Genomic DNA, 20,952 nt, shown 5'->3' with positions numbered 1-20,952 from the left:
GTGTTGTATTTGGGTTTACAGGCGAGGTGCTTCACTCCTGGTCCTTTTTCCGTTCTCCAGTGTTCTGGCAAGTTGTCAGAAGGACGTAGGGGCCAAAGTCCGGGCTCCCTTCCGTGAGGAGCGAAACAGAAAAGGTACCCGGGGACCAACTCCCCACGCCGCGTGGCAGCTGTTCCCAGATTTACATGACGTAGAGACAGCACGAGGCGCTGGCCTGGAAAGATGGATGGTAGGTTGGGTAACAACCACACTGGAACAGAGTATGTATATCCAGAAGCAACCTAAATGAGACCAGGCAAAGAGACAAGGCAGCCCGAAAGCAGGCCGGGACAAGGCCAGGCAGTCAGAACAGGGAGACGAGGTAAAGAGGAACAAAGGAGTGAGAGGAACAGAGCAAGATGCAGGAACAGGATTGCAAAGCAGGGTCAAGGAAAGAAACAAATGAGCAAACTAAGCAAAACAAAATCTCATGAGAGCACCAGTAGGCGAACATACGGAGTGCATTAAGACGCGTCCGTTTGCTGGAGAGTTAGGTTTAAATAGCCTGCCGCTCCCACAGAGCATTCATCACAGCAGACTTAGTTGCCATGGCAATGAGTGACGCCATGCGCAGTCTCATGTGTAGGGAAGCAGCGTCTTTGTCCCCACGCATGCGCGTTTGACAGAAACACGGTAGTGTCAATAACGGGATTGCCGTGAGGATTCCAGTCCCTGCCATGGAGGCTTGGCCGGTGCCCTCTGCCACAACCTCGTCCATCAGCCCTTCCATTCCACAGCCTCCAACGCTGGTACTGCCGCCATGTAAGGTGACGCGGGCCAAGGCAGTGACAGGCCCGGGGCATGATAATCTGTTATTTTTCAACAAGGGTTGAGATTAAGGAGATTTTCCCATTGTTTTCATCCTGCAAGATCGGAATACTGATGCACACCCACCTTACTGCTCGCTACTCTAAGCAATCCTCTGTCCTTGTCCTCCTTCTCTGCAGCCTTTGATACCATTGATCACCCCTTACTTCTCAACACTCTTTCTTCCTTTGGTATCAATGGCTCTGCCCTCAACTGGCTTTCCTCCTACCTTTCCAACCGCTCTTTTGCTGTCTCCTGGGGTGGTTGTACCTTTTCCACTCTCCCTCTGGACTTTGGTGTTCCCCAAGGCTCTGTGCTTGGCCCTTTACTTTCCTCACTCTACACATCTCTTATCGCCCCCATTATCTCCTCTCTTGGCATTTCTCATCATTTCTATGCTGACGACACCCAGCTATTTCTTTCCTTCTCCTCTTCCCCCCCGAAATCCACCAAAAACCTTTTTTCCCCATCTTACTGCTATTAAAAACTGGATGTCTTCCCACTTTTTCCCTCAACTCTGACAAAACTGAAGTCTTATTCTTCCCTTCAACACTCTTCTACCCCCTTCTACCCCTCCTTTTATTCTCTTTCCTCCTACTAACCTCCCTATCTCTGCTCGTAACCTTGGCCTCCACCTTGACTCTACCCTCTTCCATCATATTACTCTTACCTCTCTCGCACCTGCCGCTTTCACCTATTCAATGTTCGCAAAATCCGCTCCTCCCTCACCTTCCATGCTACTAAACTCCTAATATCTTCCCTCATTTTCTCCCGACTTTTCTACTGTTCCTCTCTCCTCTTTGGACTCCCTGCCTCTCACCTTGCTCCCCTCAAATCCCTTTACCACTCTGCTATCCGTACCCTCTGTCTTCTTTCACCTCTTGATTCCATTTCCTCATCCCTTTCACTCCCAACTTAAATGAAACTTTCTCTGCCTAGTTTTAAAATCTCTTCATGGGCTAGCTCCCCCTAACTTTCTTCTCTCCTTTCTCTCTACTCTCCTTCTCGCTCCCTCAGATCCGCTGATCTCTTCCTACTCACAGTACCTCCTTCCCCTTGTGCTTCCTCTCATTTCTGTTCCTTTGAGCTTCTAGCCCCACCATCACTGGAACTCCCTACCGCTCTCCATCCGTTCCATTTCCTCTTAGCCCTCTTTCCGTGCCTCCTTGAAATCTTTCTTTCTTCACCCCGCTCTAACTTCCCACTTTCTCCTATTATATCTCTACCCTACTTTCCTTTCTTTCTCCGACCTTCTGTTATCTCTGTATTCTTCCCCCGCTCTGACCTCCCTTTCTACTTCCCTTCTTCCTCTTATCCATTCCTCCTCTAGAATTGGTCAATTGATCTACATACTGTTTTTGATTTGGTTTCATGTCTTTGTAACTTTTTTGCTTCTTGTTTACTATGTATTCTTGTTGTTGTATTTTAAAGCGCTTTTGCGTAAAGCGCTATATAAACCTAATAAATACAATTACAAAGACTATCGCTTATGCAAAATGTATTTGCTGCATACAAGTACAAGGTAGCCCCTCTTATTAATAGACAAGGCTCTAATAGATTTACACTTCCACTTTGTGTTTGCTGCAGTTTATTAAAGTCGTTTTTGCATCTTTCTGACCTCACAGGGTCCTTCCGATGGATGACTGGACTTTCTCTACATATTAGCCACCTTATCTAATTTAGAAAGGTAGGATTGCTTCCGAATTTCTACCCATCAATATGAGTAGTTTTAAGGTAAAATGGGGATGATTCAAAATATGGATCTTTCTTTTGAAAGCTTGGATTTTCCTAGATGACCAATGAAGTTATTATTAGGTTTGTTGAATCAAGATTAATATTTGGTGATTTCATATGAGGTGACGTGAATGGTTGAGAACATACTCATAATTGAAACACTGTACTGGGTACAGAGAGACTTACTGACAATCATGTTCGTGTTTTAAGATTGGATATGTTTTGCTCCTGATTAAGGGGGACAGTGGTCTCGAAATGCATTGTGTGTCACTCTTATGAATAAAATGGATATATCCAAAGAAGAAGAATATTGAAAGATTTTCGGTAGTACCTTATATACAATCTATGTGCCAGGATTTTTGGTTTCTCCCCTGCACCTTAGGATTCCTTTGTCAAAGAACTTGCATCAATACAGAATTTAAATCCATGAGTGATTTAGATCGTTGAACAGCATAAATAATTTCATTTGTAATAAAGCCAACAGTACCTTTGCAAATTTGAAAAAAGGTCTTGGGTCTTTTTTGAAGTAATCTATATCAAACATTGCTTGAGGATCTGAAAGGTCAGGAAAGTCGACTGCAAGACGAGCATAAATACCATCCCTAGATCTGAAGTCTGGTATTCCACAGGACACAGATACCTAATAAAATGGAAAATTACATCATCAATTACTGAATGATATATTCATGACATTTCAAAGGACATTATTTAAAGCTATCTATTAAGCAGCAAGAACACAGGAAATGTAATAGGTAAAATGTGATTGCATTTCTTTGAAAATTGGTAGGTGCTTGAACTCCTACATAGCAATTGAAGTTTCTTTTCAATAATACAGAAATTGAGTCCAACATTTATATGAAAATATTGATATTGATATTTTATTTCTATTGCACTCGTACACAAGTGTTTCCCGTCCCAGATCCAGGTACTTGTGCATCAACCATGGGAAGAAGAGCTGGCACACGTGAGGCAATTGGGGGTTGGAGGTAGAGACAAGAACCAAGTATAGATATTGCCCATTAGAAGTCATAACTCAACGTTTCGAATTGCCAGGGAAGGTGAAAAACAATTTTGCTTTTGGCAGGTGGCACCCCTTTGAACAGTACATAGCTTGACGGGTGTGTTTACAGATTCTAGGCAGGTGACGTCCACAAAAAGCGCGAGTTCAGGGGTAGGAGTAGTTCGCAGCCACCCTCCTCGTCTTGATGTTGGAACCTGGATTTTGGAATCTCCCAAGCGGTAATCCTGACTCCCAAGATGGGTGGCTGCTCCCTCTTCCCAACTGGAACTTTTTAGTACCAACTTGCATGGCTCTTCAATATACTGTACTGTGGCTTTTGACTTTATTCCACCTAACCTTTGGTCTCAGAAGGATCGCTCAGGGGCAACGTGATCGCCTTGGAAGCAAGACGACACGGCGCAACACAACACAGGTTCGATCCCCAGGTCCGCGCCTGTGGGTATTAAGCGCATTATAAATAAGCTATTATATCATAACCCTGTGTGACTAAATTAGTTTTCCTCTTACAGGTCCCTTAGTAACTTTGAACATTTACTCGATTCTTTCAAGAGATAAGGCTGCATTCCTTAAGAAAAGAACTGGACTATCAAATCTTTATGCCATCATTTTAAAGCCATGATGCATACAAGCCACGGTTTGTTTCATCGCCCACTTTGAAATGCAACTATTTTGAGTTGGTAACTATACTACTGTGTTAGGTTTAAAGTGTTGCCAGGTTCTTCTCGATATACCATTAGTTTTTGTGCACACACTTTTGTTTACTTACCGGAGAGATGCTCTTGCTTAACGCACATTATTTCAGCATTTACCACCAAAGGTGGGAGGCACTACCGGTCGCTCTGGACATCGAGACCCCTCCCCCCCCCATGCCTTTACGATACAGGTAATGCTGCCACTGTGGTTATAGCTCTTAGAAAATCTACTAGCTTCCTGGAAATCATGCTAAGTGTCGAGATAGCACAGTGGCCGTTTCTCAAGTTACAAACCAATGACTACCATGCAAAACTGAGAAGGGAACTAAGTTATGTTATGTTATGACTATTTGTTAAGCGCACGTTTGCCCGAAGGCATCATGGCGCTCGAGAGGGGAGGAAAGATATTCTACAATTATAACTAGAAAAGCAGGGTCTTCATCTTCCGACGGAAGGGAAGGTGGACCGTGGTCTCCCGCAGAGAAGTTCGGTCCACGGCTTAGCGGCCGCAACCAAAAAGGCACATCCACCCTTACGGGCCAACTTAAATTGTGGCACTGCCACCAGCAAGGCTGCTTGCAATCGAAGAGATAGAGTAGGCAGGTAGCAGGGGAATTTTGCTTGCAGGAACTCTGCGCCTACGCCATAAAAGGCTCTATGCACTATGCACAGAGACTTAAAAAATGATCCGATGGGTGCCAGGGAGCCAGTGTAGTTGCCTCAATAGTGGGGGCATATGGGCTCCAAATGGAGGGCGAATGATGGCTCTTGCAGCAGCATTTTAGAGCAGCTGCAGGCAGCTAATTAGGTAGCCCGGCTGAGCCAGATACAGAGAATTGCAATAGTCCAAAACGCTAAGGACCAGAGCAGCATCCACTGGGGCTTGATTAGCTGTGGGAATGAAAGGAAGAACCTTCCAGAGGACCCGAAGTTTGAAACGGCCCAATTTACACACCGCTTTGACCTGTTCATCCATTGTCAGAGTGGCCGAAAACTGCACTCCAAGGTTCCGGACTGACAGAACGGGTGTAGGGAGAGAGCCAAGGGAGGTGGGCCAAAACTCGGGTGTCCAGAACAGTTGAGGAGTGGAAGTATCTACAACTAGTACTTCGGTTTTACTATCATTCAACTTTAGCAACTTCAGTGTCATCATGTCCCTGGAACTACTAGGCCCTTCTTCATTTACACGGTGGCCATAGGAGGAGTGATGGGGAAGAGGCATGACCGGACATGCAAGTGCTGGGTATTAAGTGAAATGGTCTTTTTAAATTTTCGAATACAAAAAATACAAAATGAAAAGATTTAGAACGATTGATTTAGAAAGACTGCTCTGAGCAGTCTGAGCAAACGGTCATGCCACTGCTGCACACAAGCTGGGGGTCGGATTGCCTTCCCGGGGAGTAGGACGGTCCAGAATGTCATATTTCTGCATTTTAAAGGGGACACAAAATCTGCAAAAAAGAAAATCTGTCTTTTTTGTGTTCAGCCTTTAAAATGTGGAAATATCACACAGAATCAAGTGCATGGCTGGGGGAGGAGGGGAGAAATGGTGATGATGCTAGCAGTATTGGGAGCACGGGGGGCGCCCATAACTACACCCCACGAGGCAACAAAAATGGAATCCTGCTATTCAGGCGGTTCAGGACATGGGCCAGCACACCAGAACTAGCAGACTGCCTGAGAGTTCCCATTAGGTCCCCTACTAGGTGCCAACGTAATGAGATTGTGATTTAGCAGCACTTACAAATCTATTAGATTGTCCATAAAACATACCAAAAAAAAAGGTCTGAAGTGAAAAAATAGTTTTATTCAGACCGAAACAAAAAAGATCGATTTAGAAAGACTGAATAAAAAGGATAATTTGGTCTTTCTAAAATCAAACCTAAAATCCCTCCCACCCACCTCAAACTCAATTTCCAGTCACCCCCCACCCGCACTTACCCTGCTGCATCGATGCTGTCGTCCTCTCGGTGGGCTGCCATTTTGGAAATGACGGCTCCTTCCTACAGACGCACGAGAGCGCGCAGGGGGGGTTCGGGTGAGGGACATGGTGGAAGTAAGCTAAGTGTTTGGTGGGATGTGTGCGAACATGTATGTGAGGGAGAGGAGTGTGAACACATGTAGTGGGAAAGGAAGGGGGTGCAAGTTAAAATGTAATGCATGGTGCGAGTATGTGGAGGTAAAGTGTGATGCAGGACAGGAGGGGGCGTGAAATGGAAGCATGAGGGGTAAACCCCCTCCCCCAGAATATCTTAAAAACCGAGTGCACAGAAGGGGTAAGGGCCCAACGTGATATTTCAGCATTTTGAAAGCGACAAAAACAACCCAAATAAATCTGTCTTTTTGCTGTTCGACCTTCAAAATGCGGTAATATCAAATAGAACCAAAAAAACACGATTAAAAAAACCAGAATAAAATGTCCATATACATAAAAATGTTCCTCAGTCCCTAGACCCATGTAATTCTGCCATAATTACCCTATGATGTTAGCATAACTTTCTTGTGTTGATTTCAGGCCCAATATACATACACCATTAACTCATTCAGGAACAGATGAGTCAATATACCGCTGCCCCCCTACTCATCACAATTCACACTAGTTGAGGTAATAAAAGATGGAGACTAAGAGCAAGGATCACATCCCAAGCCAGGGGTGTGTGTTAAAGATCCGAGTTCTCCATGCACCAAACTCTGAAGGGGCCCCTGAACGTCACACCTCTGCTCCACCACCCCAATTCCTGGGGAAGTGCAGGTATCAATCTTCAGGGTCTGGGACGGTGAAACTTCACACAGCTCAGTGGCAAGACTCCCTCCACATCCATCGTTTCTCATAATCGGCTCTTCAGGTGCACTGCTGCTTCCCCCATTCAATTCTGCAGGTCAAGTAAATTATTGGGACTGAAGGGGCAAAAAAGTAGAGATCCCCAGCGCTTGCAAGAATATAAATGTGTGTATGTTAGGGCTGCAAGTGATTGGTAATGTGTGGGTGTATTGCCCTACACTCCACAATTGTAGTAAAGCATTGAATGAGATTAACCAATCAGACTGCTCCAATGTTTGGCGCAGTCTGATTGGTTAATCTCATTCAAGAATATTATTTAAGAACCCCATAATAAATGAAGGCTATCGAGCATCTGTGCAGGCAGTATGAACTAGGTCTGCTCCATTCAGCACTAAATCAGCTCCTCCTACTTCACTGATTTTAAGGTAGTGGAGGGTAGCATCATTGTTAAACAATTGGAGAAAGTTAGGCTGGTACATATGATCAGTAAAAGGATGTGGGAGGCCCTCTGGTTCCAAGGGCCTAAGCATTTGATTTGATGATTTCCCTAATTATTTCTATTGTACTGGGAAGGAGAGGGTTTTTTGTGGACCAGAAGGAAGACCACCTAAAAGAAGCAGTCTGCCCTCTATCCCAATACCTCCCTCCTGGCAGCTGAAGCAGTCAAAGTGAGATAGTGCAACGAGCCAAGAAACATTCCAAAAGACGGGAGGCGCTATGTTCCTTACAGGAGGGATTTGCAATAATGAGCAATGGCAGAAACAGAAGAATGGGGGTAAGAAAGAGGCAAAATTAATATAGTTTCAATTAGAGACTGGAGCAAGCTGGACAGCCCTGGAGGTGCTAAGACGGACCATACTCCGATGTGTTTAAGGGATACGTATTGTGAACACCTTTTCTGGGGTGGGCAGAAAACCTGGAAAGAGGGTCATATTCCAGGTTCAAGACGACAAATGACTTGGGATAGTACTAAAAGGAAGAGTAGCCATCATGAAAAAAAGCCTGTTGCAAGGATATGATGATCGTGCAATAACTGCTGCCAGAAACATTCCCTTCATTTCTCACCTCAGCCCAACCTTGTCAAGCAAATCCTGATAAAGGTTCACCACTTGGAGCAGTGTAATGGGAAGGTAACCTCCACATTATTGCTAAACTTCAAAAGTTGGCCAAACAGATTTTTACATCCAAGTTTTAATGGCCAGAGGAATATCAGTAGTGGGATATTTCACAAAGAACATTGGCGAGTGCTGCATAGTCCTTACCAATAGGGAACGAAATACAAAAAGCAATGTATTCTCCAAGCACAGCATCTACTCAGGAAACAAGAGGGACATCATTGTACATTCAGGTTATTTTTTATCAACTGCCCCAGTGAACACATGGAAGGCAGGTCACCCTGTACAGGATCAACAAAGTTACTCACTGCAGTGACTACCTTACTTTTAAGTCCATAGTCCCCTTTCCTCTATACTTGTGGGACATTCCGTCCTTCAGGCCGAGACCGGAGTACTTGGCAAAAAGCATGAATTTTTTCGCCTTTATTTTTATGCGGGCCACAGCACGCTGCTGTAGCTCCGCCCTCATGAGCTCCGCCCTGCACATCGCCCTTCAGTCCTTTTCTATCGCAAGGCCCAAGACCATTTAAGCAATAATAGAGGATACTTTTTAGAGGCGACGGCAGACGGGCATATGGAGGAAAGGGGACAATGGACTAGGAGTAAGGTAGTCACTATGGTGAGTAACTTTGTTACACTCCTAAGTCCTGTCCCCTTTCCTCCATACTTGTGGGAGATTACCAAGCGCAACCATAGGTAGTACAGGTGGATAGAAAAACAAGTTACTTCTTACCTTGTATTGTTCTTTCGATGGGATGTTCCTCCGACGTATTCCTTATCTTAGATATCTCTTTCCAGCTTTGCTGGCCTCGGAAATTTTTTCTCTAGAGGGCGCTGCGTGTCGACGTCCGCCGAGTCGATGTCCCTCGACAGCCGCCGTATCGACGCCGACGTCATCCTGCCTATAAAGGCCGCGCGCAGCGTCCGTTGCTCAGTTCCGTTTTGTAGCCCACAATAATTCTTTCTGGACTAGACTAATCACCCTGAAGGAGCGTAAGCTGCAACAACAAGGGAAGTAGTACTGCGGGGATGGATGGGAGGGTCGATAAGGAATACGTCGGAGGAACATTCCATCGAAAGAACGTTACAAGGTAAGAAGTAACTTGTTCTTCGAAGGGATTGTATCCTCCGACGTATTCCTTATCTAAGATAGGCTCCCATAGCAGTATTCTGTTATTGGAGGTGGGAGTACTGACTTCATGCTTCCTCTTATTGATGAATAGAGTGCAATACTGCCCTTCCAAACCTAGTTTCCTGGCTGGAGGAGGAATCCAAGTTGTAAAACTGTGTAAAGGTATGGACGGACGACCATGTGGCAGCCGCACATATGTCTCGAACCGGCACTCCTCTTTTGAGGGCCGATGACGCTGCGATACCTCTGGTTGAATGAGCCCTAAGATTTTGAGGGGGCTCTTTTCCTGCCAGTTTATAACATTCCAAAATGGCTAAAATAATCCATCTGGAAATGGTCTGCTTAGTTATCGGTAGCCCCAGCTTGTGACCTGCGTAGCCTATAAACAGCTGGTCTGCTTGTCTTATCCTAGCCAGTCTACTAATGTAAAAACTTAAAGCCCTTCTTGGGTCCAGCCTGTGTAACCTCTCTTCCTCTTTCCCCGGATGGGGAGGAGGATAGAAAGATGGAAGGGTAATCTTCTGTGTGATATGAAATTCAGAAACCACCTTTGGGAGGAAATTAGGCTTCACTTGCAGAACAACTTTGTCTTTGTGAAAGATTGTATGAGGGGGTTTACAAGAAAGAGCTTGTAACTCGCTCACCCTTCTAGCAGATGTAAGTGCTACTAATAAAACAGTCTTAAGGGTAAGAAACCTTAACGAACAAGAGTGGAGTGGTTCGAAAGGTGTGCCCATCAGGAAAGTTAGGACTAAATTTAAATCCCATAGTGGAACCTGGAATGGTCTTGGGGGATAAACGTTAGTTAACCCCTTTAGAAACTGTATTACCAAGGGTAACTTGAAATAGGATGGTTCTTCCGCCGTGCGCTTAAAGATGGATATCATTGCGAGATAGCCATTGATAGTGACAACTTGAAGGCCTGAATTTGCCAAGTAGAGTAGAAAGGATAACACTGTTGGTGTACCACATGAAAAGGGGTCGATATTCTCTTCTCTACACCAGCTGCAAAATCTGTTCCAACGGCAGCAGTATAAAGATTTTGTTGCTGGCCTTCTTGCCGAAAGCAACACCTCCATAACGTCATCAGGGAGGTCCCAATCCTTGTACCTCATCCTTTCAGAAGCCAAGCGTGAAGGTTGAGGGTTTTGATGTCTGGATGGAGAACCTGACCTCCCTTCTGTGAGAGCAGATTCTCTGAGTGGAAGTCGAATTGGAGGGCAGATGGACAAGTCTAGAAGGTCCGGGTACCACGTTCTCCTGGCCCAATCCGGGGCAATTAGGATCATGGTTTTCCGGAATCTTCTCAACCTCCTGATCATTTGAGGAATGACAGGGACTGGTGGAAACGAGTACAGGAGTGGAAACTCCCAGTCCACTATGAACGCGTCTCCCAGAGCTCCTCTCGGGGAAAATTCCCTTGAACAGAACAGATCGCACTTCCTGTTGACACTGGTGGCGAACAGATCCACCTGAGGGGTTCCTTCTTGTATTGCCCAAAACCAGAGCTGCATCGCCTCTCTGCACAGTGGTAGTGATCCTACGCCTCCTCTTTTGTTGAGGTAATGCATGGCCACTGGGTTGTCCGTCATTATCAGGACATTCTTTACTTGTACAGATGGCAGAAAAGCCTTCAGCGCAAGTCTGATGGCCCTCAGCTCTAACAGGTTGATATGTAGTCTGGACTCCGATGGAGACCAATGACCGCTGATCGTCAAGTCGTTGGCGTGGGCTCCCCACCCCGTAAGTGAGGCATCCGTGACTACTGTTATCTCCGGCCAAGGTTGCCAAAACTGCTCTCCTTTGAGAATGTTCTCCTGACGGGCCCACCACTGAAGGTCTCGAGCCACCCTGTCGGGAACCTGAAGATCTGTCATTCTCCCTGAGAATTGTGACCACTGAGTTCTCAGTGCCCACTGGAGAGATCTCATTCTCAGGCGAGCCTCTGGCACTAGGAAAATGCAGGATGCCATGAGGCCTAGCAACCTCAAAAAGTCGAAGGCTGGGAGACGTTGGGCATTTTGAAACTTGGTGACCATCTGTAGAATAACTTGAGCCCTCACCTCTGGTGGCGAGGCTTTTCCCAGGGAAGTGTCCAGGATCGCTCCTATGAACTGGAGTCTCTGCGATGGTATCATTTGTGACTTCTTTAAATTGAGGGAGAAGCCCAGTCTGTGAAGGGAGTGGCAAACATAATCTAGCTGGATCTGAGCTTGTTCCGAAGATACAGCTCTGATCAACCAATCGTCCAGGTAGGGGTAGGCGTGAATCCCTTCCCTCCTTAGACTTGCAGCCACTACCGACATTAACTTGGTGAAGACCCTCGGGCGGAGGTCAGCCCAAATGGCAGAACTCGAAATTGATAATGAGAGTTGCCAATTGCGAACCTCAGGTATTTCCTGTGTTTGAGATGGATTGGCACATGGAAATAAGCATCCTGAAGGTCCAGAGATACCAACCATTCCTGGAACTGAAGGGCCTGAAGGATCTGAGAGAGAGTTACCATCTTGAATTTGTCTTTCCTGAGGAATTTGTTCAATTCCCGCAAGTCCGATGGGTCTCAGTCCTCCGTATTTCTTTGGTATGAGAAAGTAAGGGGAGTACCAGCCCTTGTTCCTCTCTGCTACAGGTACCGGTTCTATGGCACCTTTCTCTAGCAGGTCTAAAATTTCCTGCAAGGGGAGCGGATCTGGAGCTTTTTGAGAGCTGATCCCCGGTGGATGACTGAGGTATGCGTAGGAGAGGCAGGCAGTAACCTTGTGCAACTGTCTCCAATGCCCAAGCATCTGACGTGATAGCCTGCCATTCCGCCAGATGTGGAGTTAACCTGCCTCCTACAGGTGTCCTGTGAGGGAAGTCCTCAGAGTGGTTTAGGGGCGGCTGATGCAGATGCCGATGGTAAAGAGGCACCTGCTGTTGCTGTGGCTTTTGAATATCTACCCCGTCCACCTCGGGTAGTTCTTCTCTGTCCCCTTTGAGCCGGTCGTCCTCTACCTCTTCCGAATGCGGAGTAGAAGCGAAAAGACTTGCCTCTCGCAGAGGTTCCTGTGGGACGAAAAGGTGTCTGACTGATTGCAGCGCCTAGGGATTTTGCTGCTGCCTTTGATGTTTGCAGTTTTTCTAAACTGTCATCCGCCTTTTTCCCAAACAAAGAAGAGCCATCAAATGGCATGTTCAAGAGCCTGGCTTGCACATCTGGGGCAAAACCAGACTTTCTCAACCAAGCAAATCTCCTAGTTGTTGTACTTGCCGCCATTGCTCTGCTGATACTGTCAGCCGAGTCAATGCCCGTCTGGAGGGATTCGCACATAGCGTCTTTACTGTCCCTTATGATATTTAGGAACGCCTCCCTTTCTTCTCCCTCCGGGATGCAGTCAGCCGCTGTAGAAGCACACTCCCAAAGTGTATGGCTAAATCTAGCAAGTGTGCAAGTAGCATTAATAGATTTTAACGCCATGCTACATGCCGAAAAGACTTTCTTAGCCATAGCATCGTATTTCTTATCGTCCCTGTCCTGTGGGACGGTAGGGTAAGCAGTCTTGATGTCAGTAGAAGATGCTGCCTGTACCACCAGACTTTCTGGGGATGGGTGTTTGGACAAAAACTCCGGGTCTGCAGAAGATACCCTCTATTTAGCAGACAGTTTTTTATTTACTGCCGGGACGACATCTGGGGTTTCCCAGTTCGTCATTATTTTTCTTTGAAGAGCTTTATGAAAAGGTACTACAGGATCCTCCTGTGGACCTTTATCAAGAATATCCGTGAGGTCATCCTGTTGGAAAGCCGGTGAAGGTGTTGACCACCCCATAAATTCTGTAATCCTGGCCATTAAGGCTCTATAAGGGGTTTCAGCATGCTCCCCCGGGTCTGGCCTAGCGAACTCCACCTCTGGGGAAGTGTCTAAACCACTTGCCTCATGTAAGGAATCATGGAGTTCCTTTAATCTGCGTTCCTCTGAGGATAACTCCTCTTGAACTGGGGTTGCAGATCCCTGCAACTCAAATGGCTCTTCTTGATCAGACAGTTCTCCCTCTTCCATAATTGAAGACATTGTTCTCAATTGGTCTGAGCTCACAAAGGGTGTGAAACCCATCTCCAAGGCAGAGGGTGCCAAACTTGTCGTAATCGGCCTCGAAAACGTCGATGTCGTCGAAGGCTTCGAAAGTGGCGTCGAAAACAAAGGTGGAGGCCTCGAGGTCTTCGATAGAATTGGAATTCTGCTCGAGGATATCGACAATCTCGACGACCTGGGAATAGCCACTGGGTGCGCCGCAACCGTGATTTTTCCTTGGCGTCGACGCCGGTGTTGAGGATGGCGTCGAGTCGACAGACCCGTGTGTCGAAGGTCCCTTCGACAACGGCGTCGAAGACACCGACCTCGGCGTCGACGGAACCTTCGTCGACAGCGTCGACGGAAACTTCGAAGAAGTATTTGAGGTCTTTGCTTTATTCGAGGGTTCGTGACGCGCTCGAGAAGCTTCCTTCGCCGGGTGCTGCGACTCGTGGCGTTTTGGACCTTCGGGTCTTTCGACCAGAGCATCGCTCTCGGCAGTCTTCGAGGGGGTCGAGGCCGCTTTCTCGAAGAAGCTCATCATATTTTTTCGGAATTCCTCCCATTCAGTCCGGGAACTATGCTTCGTGGGGGCAAGGGATTTTCTTAGGTGAAACAAAGGAAGAGGATGACGAAGAAGGGGATCTTTGGCATCTCCTTTTCGAGTGCTTCGATCTTGAAGAGTGATGGGACCCACTTCGAGACCTGGAGCGCGAATGGTGACGAGGAGACGAATGTCTCGACTTCGTCGAGGAAGAAGAAGCTTTAGAAGTCTTACCTTTTTCCAGCTTCCCCCTACGCTCCTTCAGGGCTTTAGCTGTCATGGACATACAGTCCTCACACTCCGAACAATGGTGTTCAGCTCCCAAACACCACAGACAGACCCTATGAGGGTCCGTTAGCGACATCTTTTTTCCACAGTCTCTGCATTTTTTAAAGCCGGACCGAGGGGTCGTCGGTTCAGACGAGGAAGCCATCGAGTATGGATCGAATATCTGGAGGAAAATGGAATAATATATCTACGAAACTGAGCAACGATATTCCGAGGCACTGAGTAAGCGCGGAAAAACGGAACTGAGCAACGACGCTGCGCGCGGCCTTTATAGGCAGGATGACGACGTCGATACGGCGGCTGTCGAGGGACATCGACTCGGCGGACGTCGACGCGCAGCGCCCTCTAGAGAGAAAAAATTTCCGAGGCCAGCAAAGCTGGAAAGAGATATCTAAGATAAGGAATACGTCGGAGGACACAATCCCTTCGAAAATCCCTTTACTGGAATAGGTTTTTAAGTACAGCCTGGCCAAATTGGGCATCAGACCTGGAGCTCAGGTCCAAACAGTAATGCTTACAAAAAGCGGCTGGGGAGGCCCATGTAGCCGACTTGGCAATGGACTCCCAAGGTGTTAAACCATATTAGCATACTACCGTCTGGTTATGAACATTGGCTTAAGCACATTCGCATTGTACAGAAAACCGCGTCTAAAAATGCCCTAAATAGAATTGACTAAAGCCACCCTTTTAGAAACGTCTGCCATTTCGATTCTAACCCCCGCTTTCTGTCTTGAAATGGTTACCTGTGTTTTTCAGCTGCCACTGAGTAGAGTGAACTTTGAGCCTATGTCAACATTAAGGCTGCTGAGAGCAGAATGTTTGTTCAGTGCAAAGAAACCTTGTAATGGAGATGAACTGCCATTCAAAGTGTTATCTGTGCCTACAAGCCTCATCTTCATTCAAACAATGGAACACAATGCAAAGCAACTAAAGCCGTGTGCTTTGGGAGAAACCGTTTGTGCTCATCTCTTGGAACTAGACTTCCCCTAAAGCTCAAGAACAAGGAAGAGTCTACATGGCCAAGAAAAGCAAAGTTTGTCATCATTGTATTTCGTTTGTAAAGGATTGGGTCTTAAACCTTGAAGAACAAGTTACTTTCTTACCTGGTAACGTTCTTTCGATGGGATGGTCCGACGACGTATTCCATATCTATGACAGGTAATCACCACAGCTGTGCTGCTTCGGAAACTCTTTTCTGCGTCGATGCGCCGTCGTCGAGGACCTCGTCCGACGTCATCCGATGTGATAAGTAGGACGCACGACGCCCGTAGCCTCGGTTGTAGTTTTTTCCCCCAGAACGTGTGACATTAGTCTACTGCCAGTCAGACACAAAGCCTTGCGGAACGTAAGCTGCAATCGCATAAGAAATTCTGCAGCGGGGAAGTAGGGAGGGAGCGATATGGAATACATCGTCGGACCATCCCATCGAAAGAACGTTACCAGGTAATAAAGTAACTTGTTCTTCGAGGGGATTGGGTCCTCCGACGTATTCCATATCTATGACAGACTCCCAAAGCAGTACCAGAGCAAGGAGGAGGGAAAGAATTTAGAATGAAAATTTAGAATTGCCAATCAAAGAGCAAAGGACCGCCTTGCCAAAGGCCAGATCCTGTCCTCGGATGGAATCGAGGGAATAGTGACGTACAAATGTATGTACTGAAGCCCAGGTGGCTGCATCACAGATGTTGCGAATAGGAACACCCCTCTGCAGGGCAGTAGATGCAGCCATACCCCTGGTAGAATGGGCCCGCAAGCCAGCCGGTGGGTCCTTACCCGCCAAGCGGTAACACTCCGAGATGGCCAAAATAATCCAGCGAGACAAAGTCCGTTTCGTCACAGCTTGCCCCAAACGCTTTCCAGCGTAACCAATAAAGAGTTGATCGTCCACTCTGACCCGGGACATGCGTGAAACATAAAAGCTTAAAGCTCTCCTAGGATCAAGCCTATGGAGCCTCTCCTCATCCTTACCAGGATGCGGAGGAGGATAGAATGCCGGAAGAACAACCTTCTGGACCAAATGAAATTCCGTTACTACCTTCAGAAGAAAAGGACGGACTCAAAGGACAACCCTGTCCTTATGGAAAACAGTGAAGGGAGGCTTAACTGAAAGTGCCTATAACTCACTCACTCTGCGAGCGGAAGAGACTGCAACTAAAAATACAGTTTTAAGAGTCAACAGTCTCAAAGGACAAGAGTGCAAAGGCTCAAAGGGAGCACCCGTTAGAAACCTGAGAACAAGGTTCAAATCCCAAACGGGGACCAGGAAAGGTGACGGAGGGAACACATTAGTGAGCCCTTTCAGAAACTGTGAAATTAAAGGGATTTTAAAGTAGGAACACTCTTCGGACGAGCGCTTAAAGATGGACAGCGCCGCCAGGTAACCTTTAATGGTACCCACTTGCAAGCCCCTGTGGGCCAAAGAAAGTAAAAAGGACAGAACCATGGGGATGTCACATGCAAAAGGATCCACATTCTGAACTCTGCACCAGTCGCAGAACTTACGTCAACGGCACAGAGACTTTGTTGCTGGTCGTCGGGCCGAGAGCAACACCTCCATCACGTCTTCAGGGAGGAACCAATCCTTATACCTCAACCTTTCAGAAGCCAAGCGTGAAGGTTGAGGGATCTGACCTCTGGATGGAGAACCTGACCCCCCCCTCCCGTGAGAGCAGATCGTCTCGGTAGGGAAAACGACGTGGAGGGCAGATGGACAAGTCGCGAAGGTCCGGGTACCACGTCGTCCGAGCCCACGCCGGAGCAATGAGGATCATCCGGGAACCGAACTTCCGTAACCTCCGCAGCACTTGCGGGATGACGGGGACCGGAGGAAACGCGTACAGCAGTGGGAATGACCACTCCACCACGAACGCGTCTCCTAAGGCTCCTTTTGGAGGAAATTCCCGCCAGCAGAACCTCTCGCACTTCCGGTTGACACTGGAGGCGAAGAGATCCACTTGAGGGGTCCCCCAAAGGGCGAAGATCTCCAGGAGAATCTCCTGAGCCAACTCCCACTCGTGAGAGATCGTGCGCTGCCTGCTCAGAGCATCCGCCGTCACGTTTTCGTCTCCGGCCAGATGAACTGCCGAGATCGAAACTTCCTGCTGGATGGCCCAGAACTCGAGCTGCATCGCCTCCCTGCACAGCGGAAGTAACCCTGCCCCACCCCTTTTTGTTGAGGTAGTGCATGGCCACTGTGTTGTCAGTCAGGATCAGGACATTCTTTCCTCGCACAGTCGGCAGAAAAGCCTTCAGGGCTAGCCTGACGGCCCTCAGCTCCAACAGATTGATATGGAGTCTGGACTCCGACCGAGACCAACGACCGCTGACTGTCAGCTCGTTGGCATGAGCTCCCCATCCCGTGAGGGATGCATCCGTCACGATCGTCACCTCGGGCCAGGGAAGCCAAAACAGAGCCCCCTTCATCAAGTTGCCTTCGACGGCCCACCACAGAAGGTCCTGGGCGACCGAGGGCGGCACCTGAACCGGGTCCGACATCCTGCCGGAGGACTGCGACCATTGCATCTTGAGTGCCCACTGCAAAGATCTTATCCGCAGGCGAGCCTCTGGCACCAGAAGAATGCAGGATGCCATGAGGCCTAGCAACCTCAAGAACTCGAACGCTGGGAGCGTCTGGGCATGCTGAAACTTGTGCACCATCTGCTGAATGTGAAGAGCCCTCACCTGGGGAGGAAAACACTGCCCCAGGGAAGTGTCGAGCACTGCTACGATGTACTGGAGCCGCTGTGTTGGCGTCAAATGGGACTTCTTTAAATTGAGGGAGAAGCCCAGCCTGTGAAGGGAGTGGCAGGTGACCGACAGATGATCCAGGACCTGCTCGGGAGAGCGCGCCCTGATCAACCAATCGTCCAGGTAGGGGTAGACGTGAATCCCCCCCCTTGCCTGAGATATGCTGCCACCACCACCATGAGCTTGGTGAAAACCCTCAGGGCGGAGGTCAATCCGAACGGCAGGACCCGAAACTGAAAGTGCAAGTCGCCAACCGCGAACCTCAGGTACTTCTTGTGCTTGGGATGGATCGGCACATTGAAGTAAGCATCCTTGAGGTCGAGAGACACCAACCAGTCCTGAAGCTGAAGGGCCTGGAGGACGAGAGAGAGTAACCATCTTGAACTTGCCCTTCCTGGAGGAGTTTGTTCAAACCGCGCAAGTCCATGATGGGTCTCAATCCCCCGTCTTTCTTCGAAATCAAAAAATAAGGGGAATACCATCCCTTGTTCCTCTCCGCTACAGGCACCAGTTCTATGGCGCCTTTCTCCAGCAGGGCTTGAATTTCCTGCGCAAGGAGCGGATCCGGACTCTGCAAAGAGAGGTTCCCCGGTGGATTGTCGTGAGGCCTCTGCTGAAAGGGAAGACAGTAGCCGTGGGTTATGATCTCCAGAACCCACACATCTGAAGTAATGGCACGCCACTCTACAAGATGCTGCGCCAGCCTTCCCCCAACCAGCGAACCATGGGACATGGCCTCATGACTGAGTGGTAACAGCTGCAGCGTTACCTGAGGGCAAAGAGGCAACTGCCCGAGCGGCCTTGGCACCACGGGTACCCTGTATTCCACCTCTGGTACCCCTGCGTTGGCCTCTGACTGCCAGCTCCTCTCGCTTTACCAAAGGAGGAGTAATAACGAAAGGAACCACCCCTCCCTTGCTGTCCCCTAGGACGAAAAAGCTGAGGTTGCCTGACTGCAGCACCTTACGATTTGGCTGCAGCTTTAGAGGTCTGCAACCTCTCAAGGCTCTCGTCAGCCTTGCTGCCAAAAAGGTGTTCACCGTCAAAGGGCATATTGAGGAGCCGGGATTGCACATCAGGAGCAAACTCCGACTTCCGCAACCACGCAAACCTGCGTATCACGGTGCCCGCCGCCATGGACCTGCTGACGCATTCAGCCATGTCCAAACCCGACTGAACGGACTCACATGGCATCCTTACCATCCTGGACCATAGCAAGGAAACCATCCCGTTCGTCCCCTTCGGGAATATGTTCAGCCGCTAACGCAACATAGTTCCACAGAGTGTGTGTGAAACGAGACAAGGCACATATGGAGTTGGCCGCCTGAAGCGCCATACCACCTGAAGAAAACACTTTCTTCGCCCAGCCATCAAAACGTTTGTCGTCCCTATCAGGAGGGATGGTAGGGTACGACGCCTGCTTTGCCGGGGCCGTGGCCTCCTGCACCATCAAACTCTCCGGAGTGGGGTGCCTGGTCAAGTAGCAGGGGTCGCTACTGGCTGGACGGTATTTTCGCGACAAGGACCTGCCCACCGCCGGGAGACTCTCCAGAGCAGTCCAAGCCGCCGCCACCCTTCTCTGTAGAGCCATATGACACGGCAGTACCGGGTCAGTTGGGGGACCAACATCAAGGATGTCCGTGAGATCATCCTGCACAAACTCACCTGGGGGAGCAGACCATCCCAAGTACTCGGAGACCCTAGCCATAAGGCGCCGGTACGAGGAATCGGCATGAGAGCCAGGCTCAGGCCTACAAAACTCCACCTCCGGAGAGGTGTCCAGTCCACTGGCATCATGCAGTGACTGCCTCAAATCGTCAAATTGGCTATGGCCCGAGACCATCTCATCTGGAACCTGACTAGGGACCAAGCCATCAGAGTCCTCATCCACCTCCGAAATATATTCCAGGTGGTGAAAAGGCGGCACTCGAGAGTGCTTGCTCTTAGCCAGAGCCTTTCTAGGGGGTTCCCCCGTGCCACGGGGTACCTGCGACACCCCTGCCTCGAAAGGCGTCGAGTGAATCGGCGCCGGTGTCGAGAGAACAGGCATCGGTGCCGAGAGGATCGGCGTCAACGTCGAGTAAATCGGCATCAACGTCAGATGCAGCGCCGCCAGCATCGACTGCGTCAACACAGTCCTCGAAGCCGGAGCTCCGAGAGTGTCCTTCGACGACCCGAGCGTCGACGGCTTCGACGACTTCCTCAGAGCCGGAGCCTCGAGAAAGCCTGTCGACGCCTTAGGTGTCTATGTCTTCCTCGAAGACATCACAGGTGCACACGGTCTCGAGCGCGTCGAGGACCGGGACCTGGAACTGGTACGTCGAGAACAATTCCCCTTGTCCGAACGGGACCTCTTCCGTGACTCGTGCCGACCACTCTTGCGAGCGGTGTCTCTCGACCTTTCACGGCTGACCGCACTCGGCAGCGCAGACGGCTTAGTACCCTGCGACTCGAGAATCGCCAGCATTTTCTTCCCGAAGGAAGCCCATTCCTCCGGCGTCGCACGGCTGGTGGGGTAAGCGACGTGCCGGGCAGAGTCCTCAGAAGAGGACCTGGAAGACGACCGGTGTCGGCGCTTCCGAGAATGCCTCCAAGAGGCCGAGGAGTGGCGAGACCGACTCCTAGAAGGAGACCCACGAGACTTCCGACGACGCAGAGAGTCACCTCGCGAATCATCCGTCGAAAGCCCTGCAGACTTCGACATCCGGGGCTTGGACACCCGACCTACCGACAACAACTTCTTACGTTCCCGTAAGGCTTTGGACGTGAGTGGCAGTTGATAGTCATCCGTGTCGTGTGCCTCCCCGAGGCACCAGAGGCAGGCGTCGTGCAAGTCCGTCACCAACATCTTGGACCCACACTTCTTGATGCACGGACGCGGAGTCGAAGACGAAGTAGAAGACATCTTCTTACGAAGGATTTTCTCACAAAAACTAACAGGTTCAAAGAACCGAGAAGAACAGAACTCCAAAGAGTCGAGGCGTAACCGAGATTCACGAA

The 20,952-nt window shown here is 48.9% G+C and overlaps 1 protein-coding gene across 4 annotated transcripts in view; it reads right to left on the bottom strand.

The window, feature by feature from the left end:
• Positions 1-20,952, bottom strand: part of SIRT1 (sirtuin 1) — a 2,084,986-nt gene that overhangs the window by 1,427,746 nt on the left and 636,288 nt on the right. For all 4 annotated transcript variants that reach the window (XM_069610638.1, XM_069610636.1, XM_069610637.1 and 1 more), the window contains one exon: positions 3,068-3,220. In XM_069610638.1, coding sequence (XP_069466739.1) covers positions 3,068-3,220 — 153 coding nt within the window. The remainder of the gene's footprint in view (positions 1-3,067; positions 3,221-20,952) is intronic.

Source organism: Ambystoma mexicanum, chromosome 8 (genome assembly GCF_040938575.1).
Source record: "Ambystoma mexicanum isolate Mex_15411 chromosome 8, UKY_AmexF1_1, whole genome shotgun sequence".
NCBI lineage: Eukaryota > Metazoa > Chordata > Amphibia > Caudata > Ambystomatidae > Ambystoma > Ambystoma mexicanum.
The sequence above is the reverse complement of the archived record's forward strand: the minus strand, read 5'-3'. Positions and strand labels throughout refer to the sequence as shown.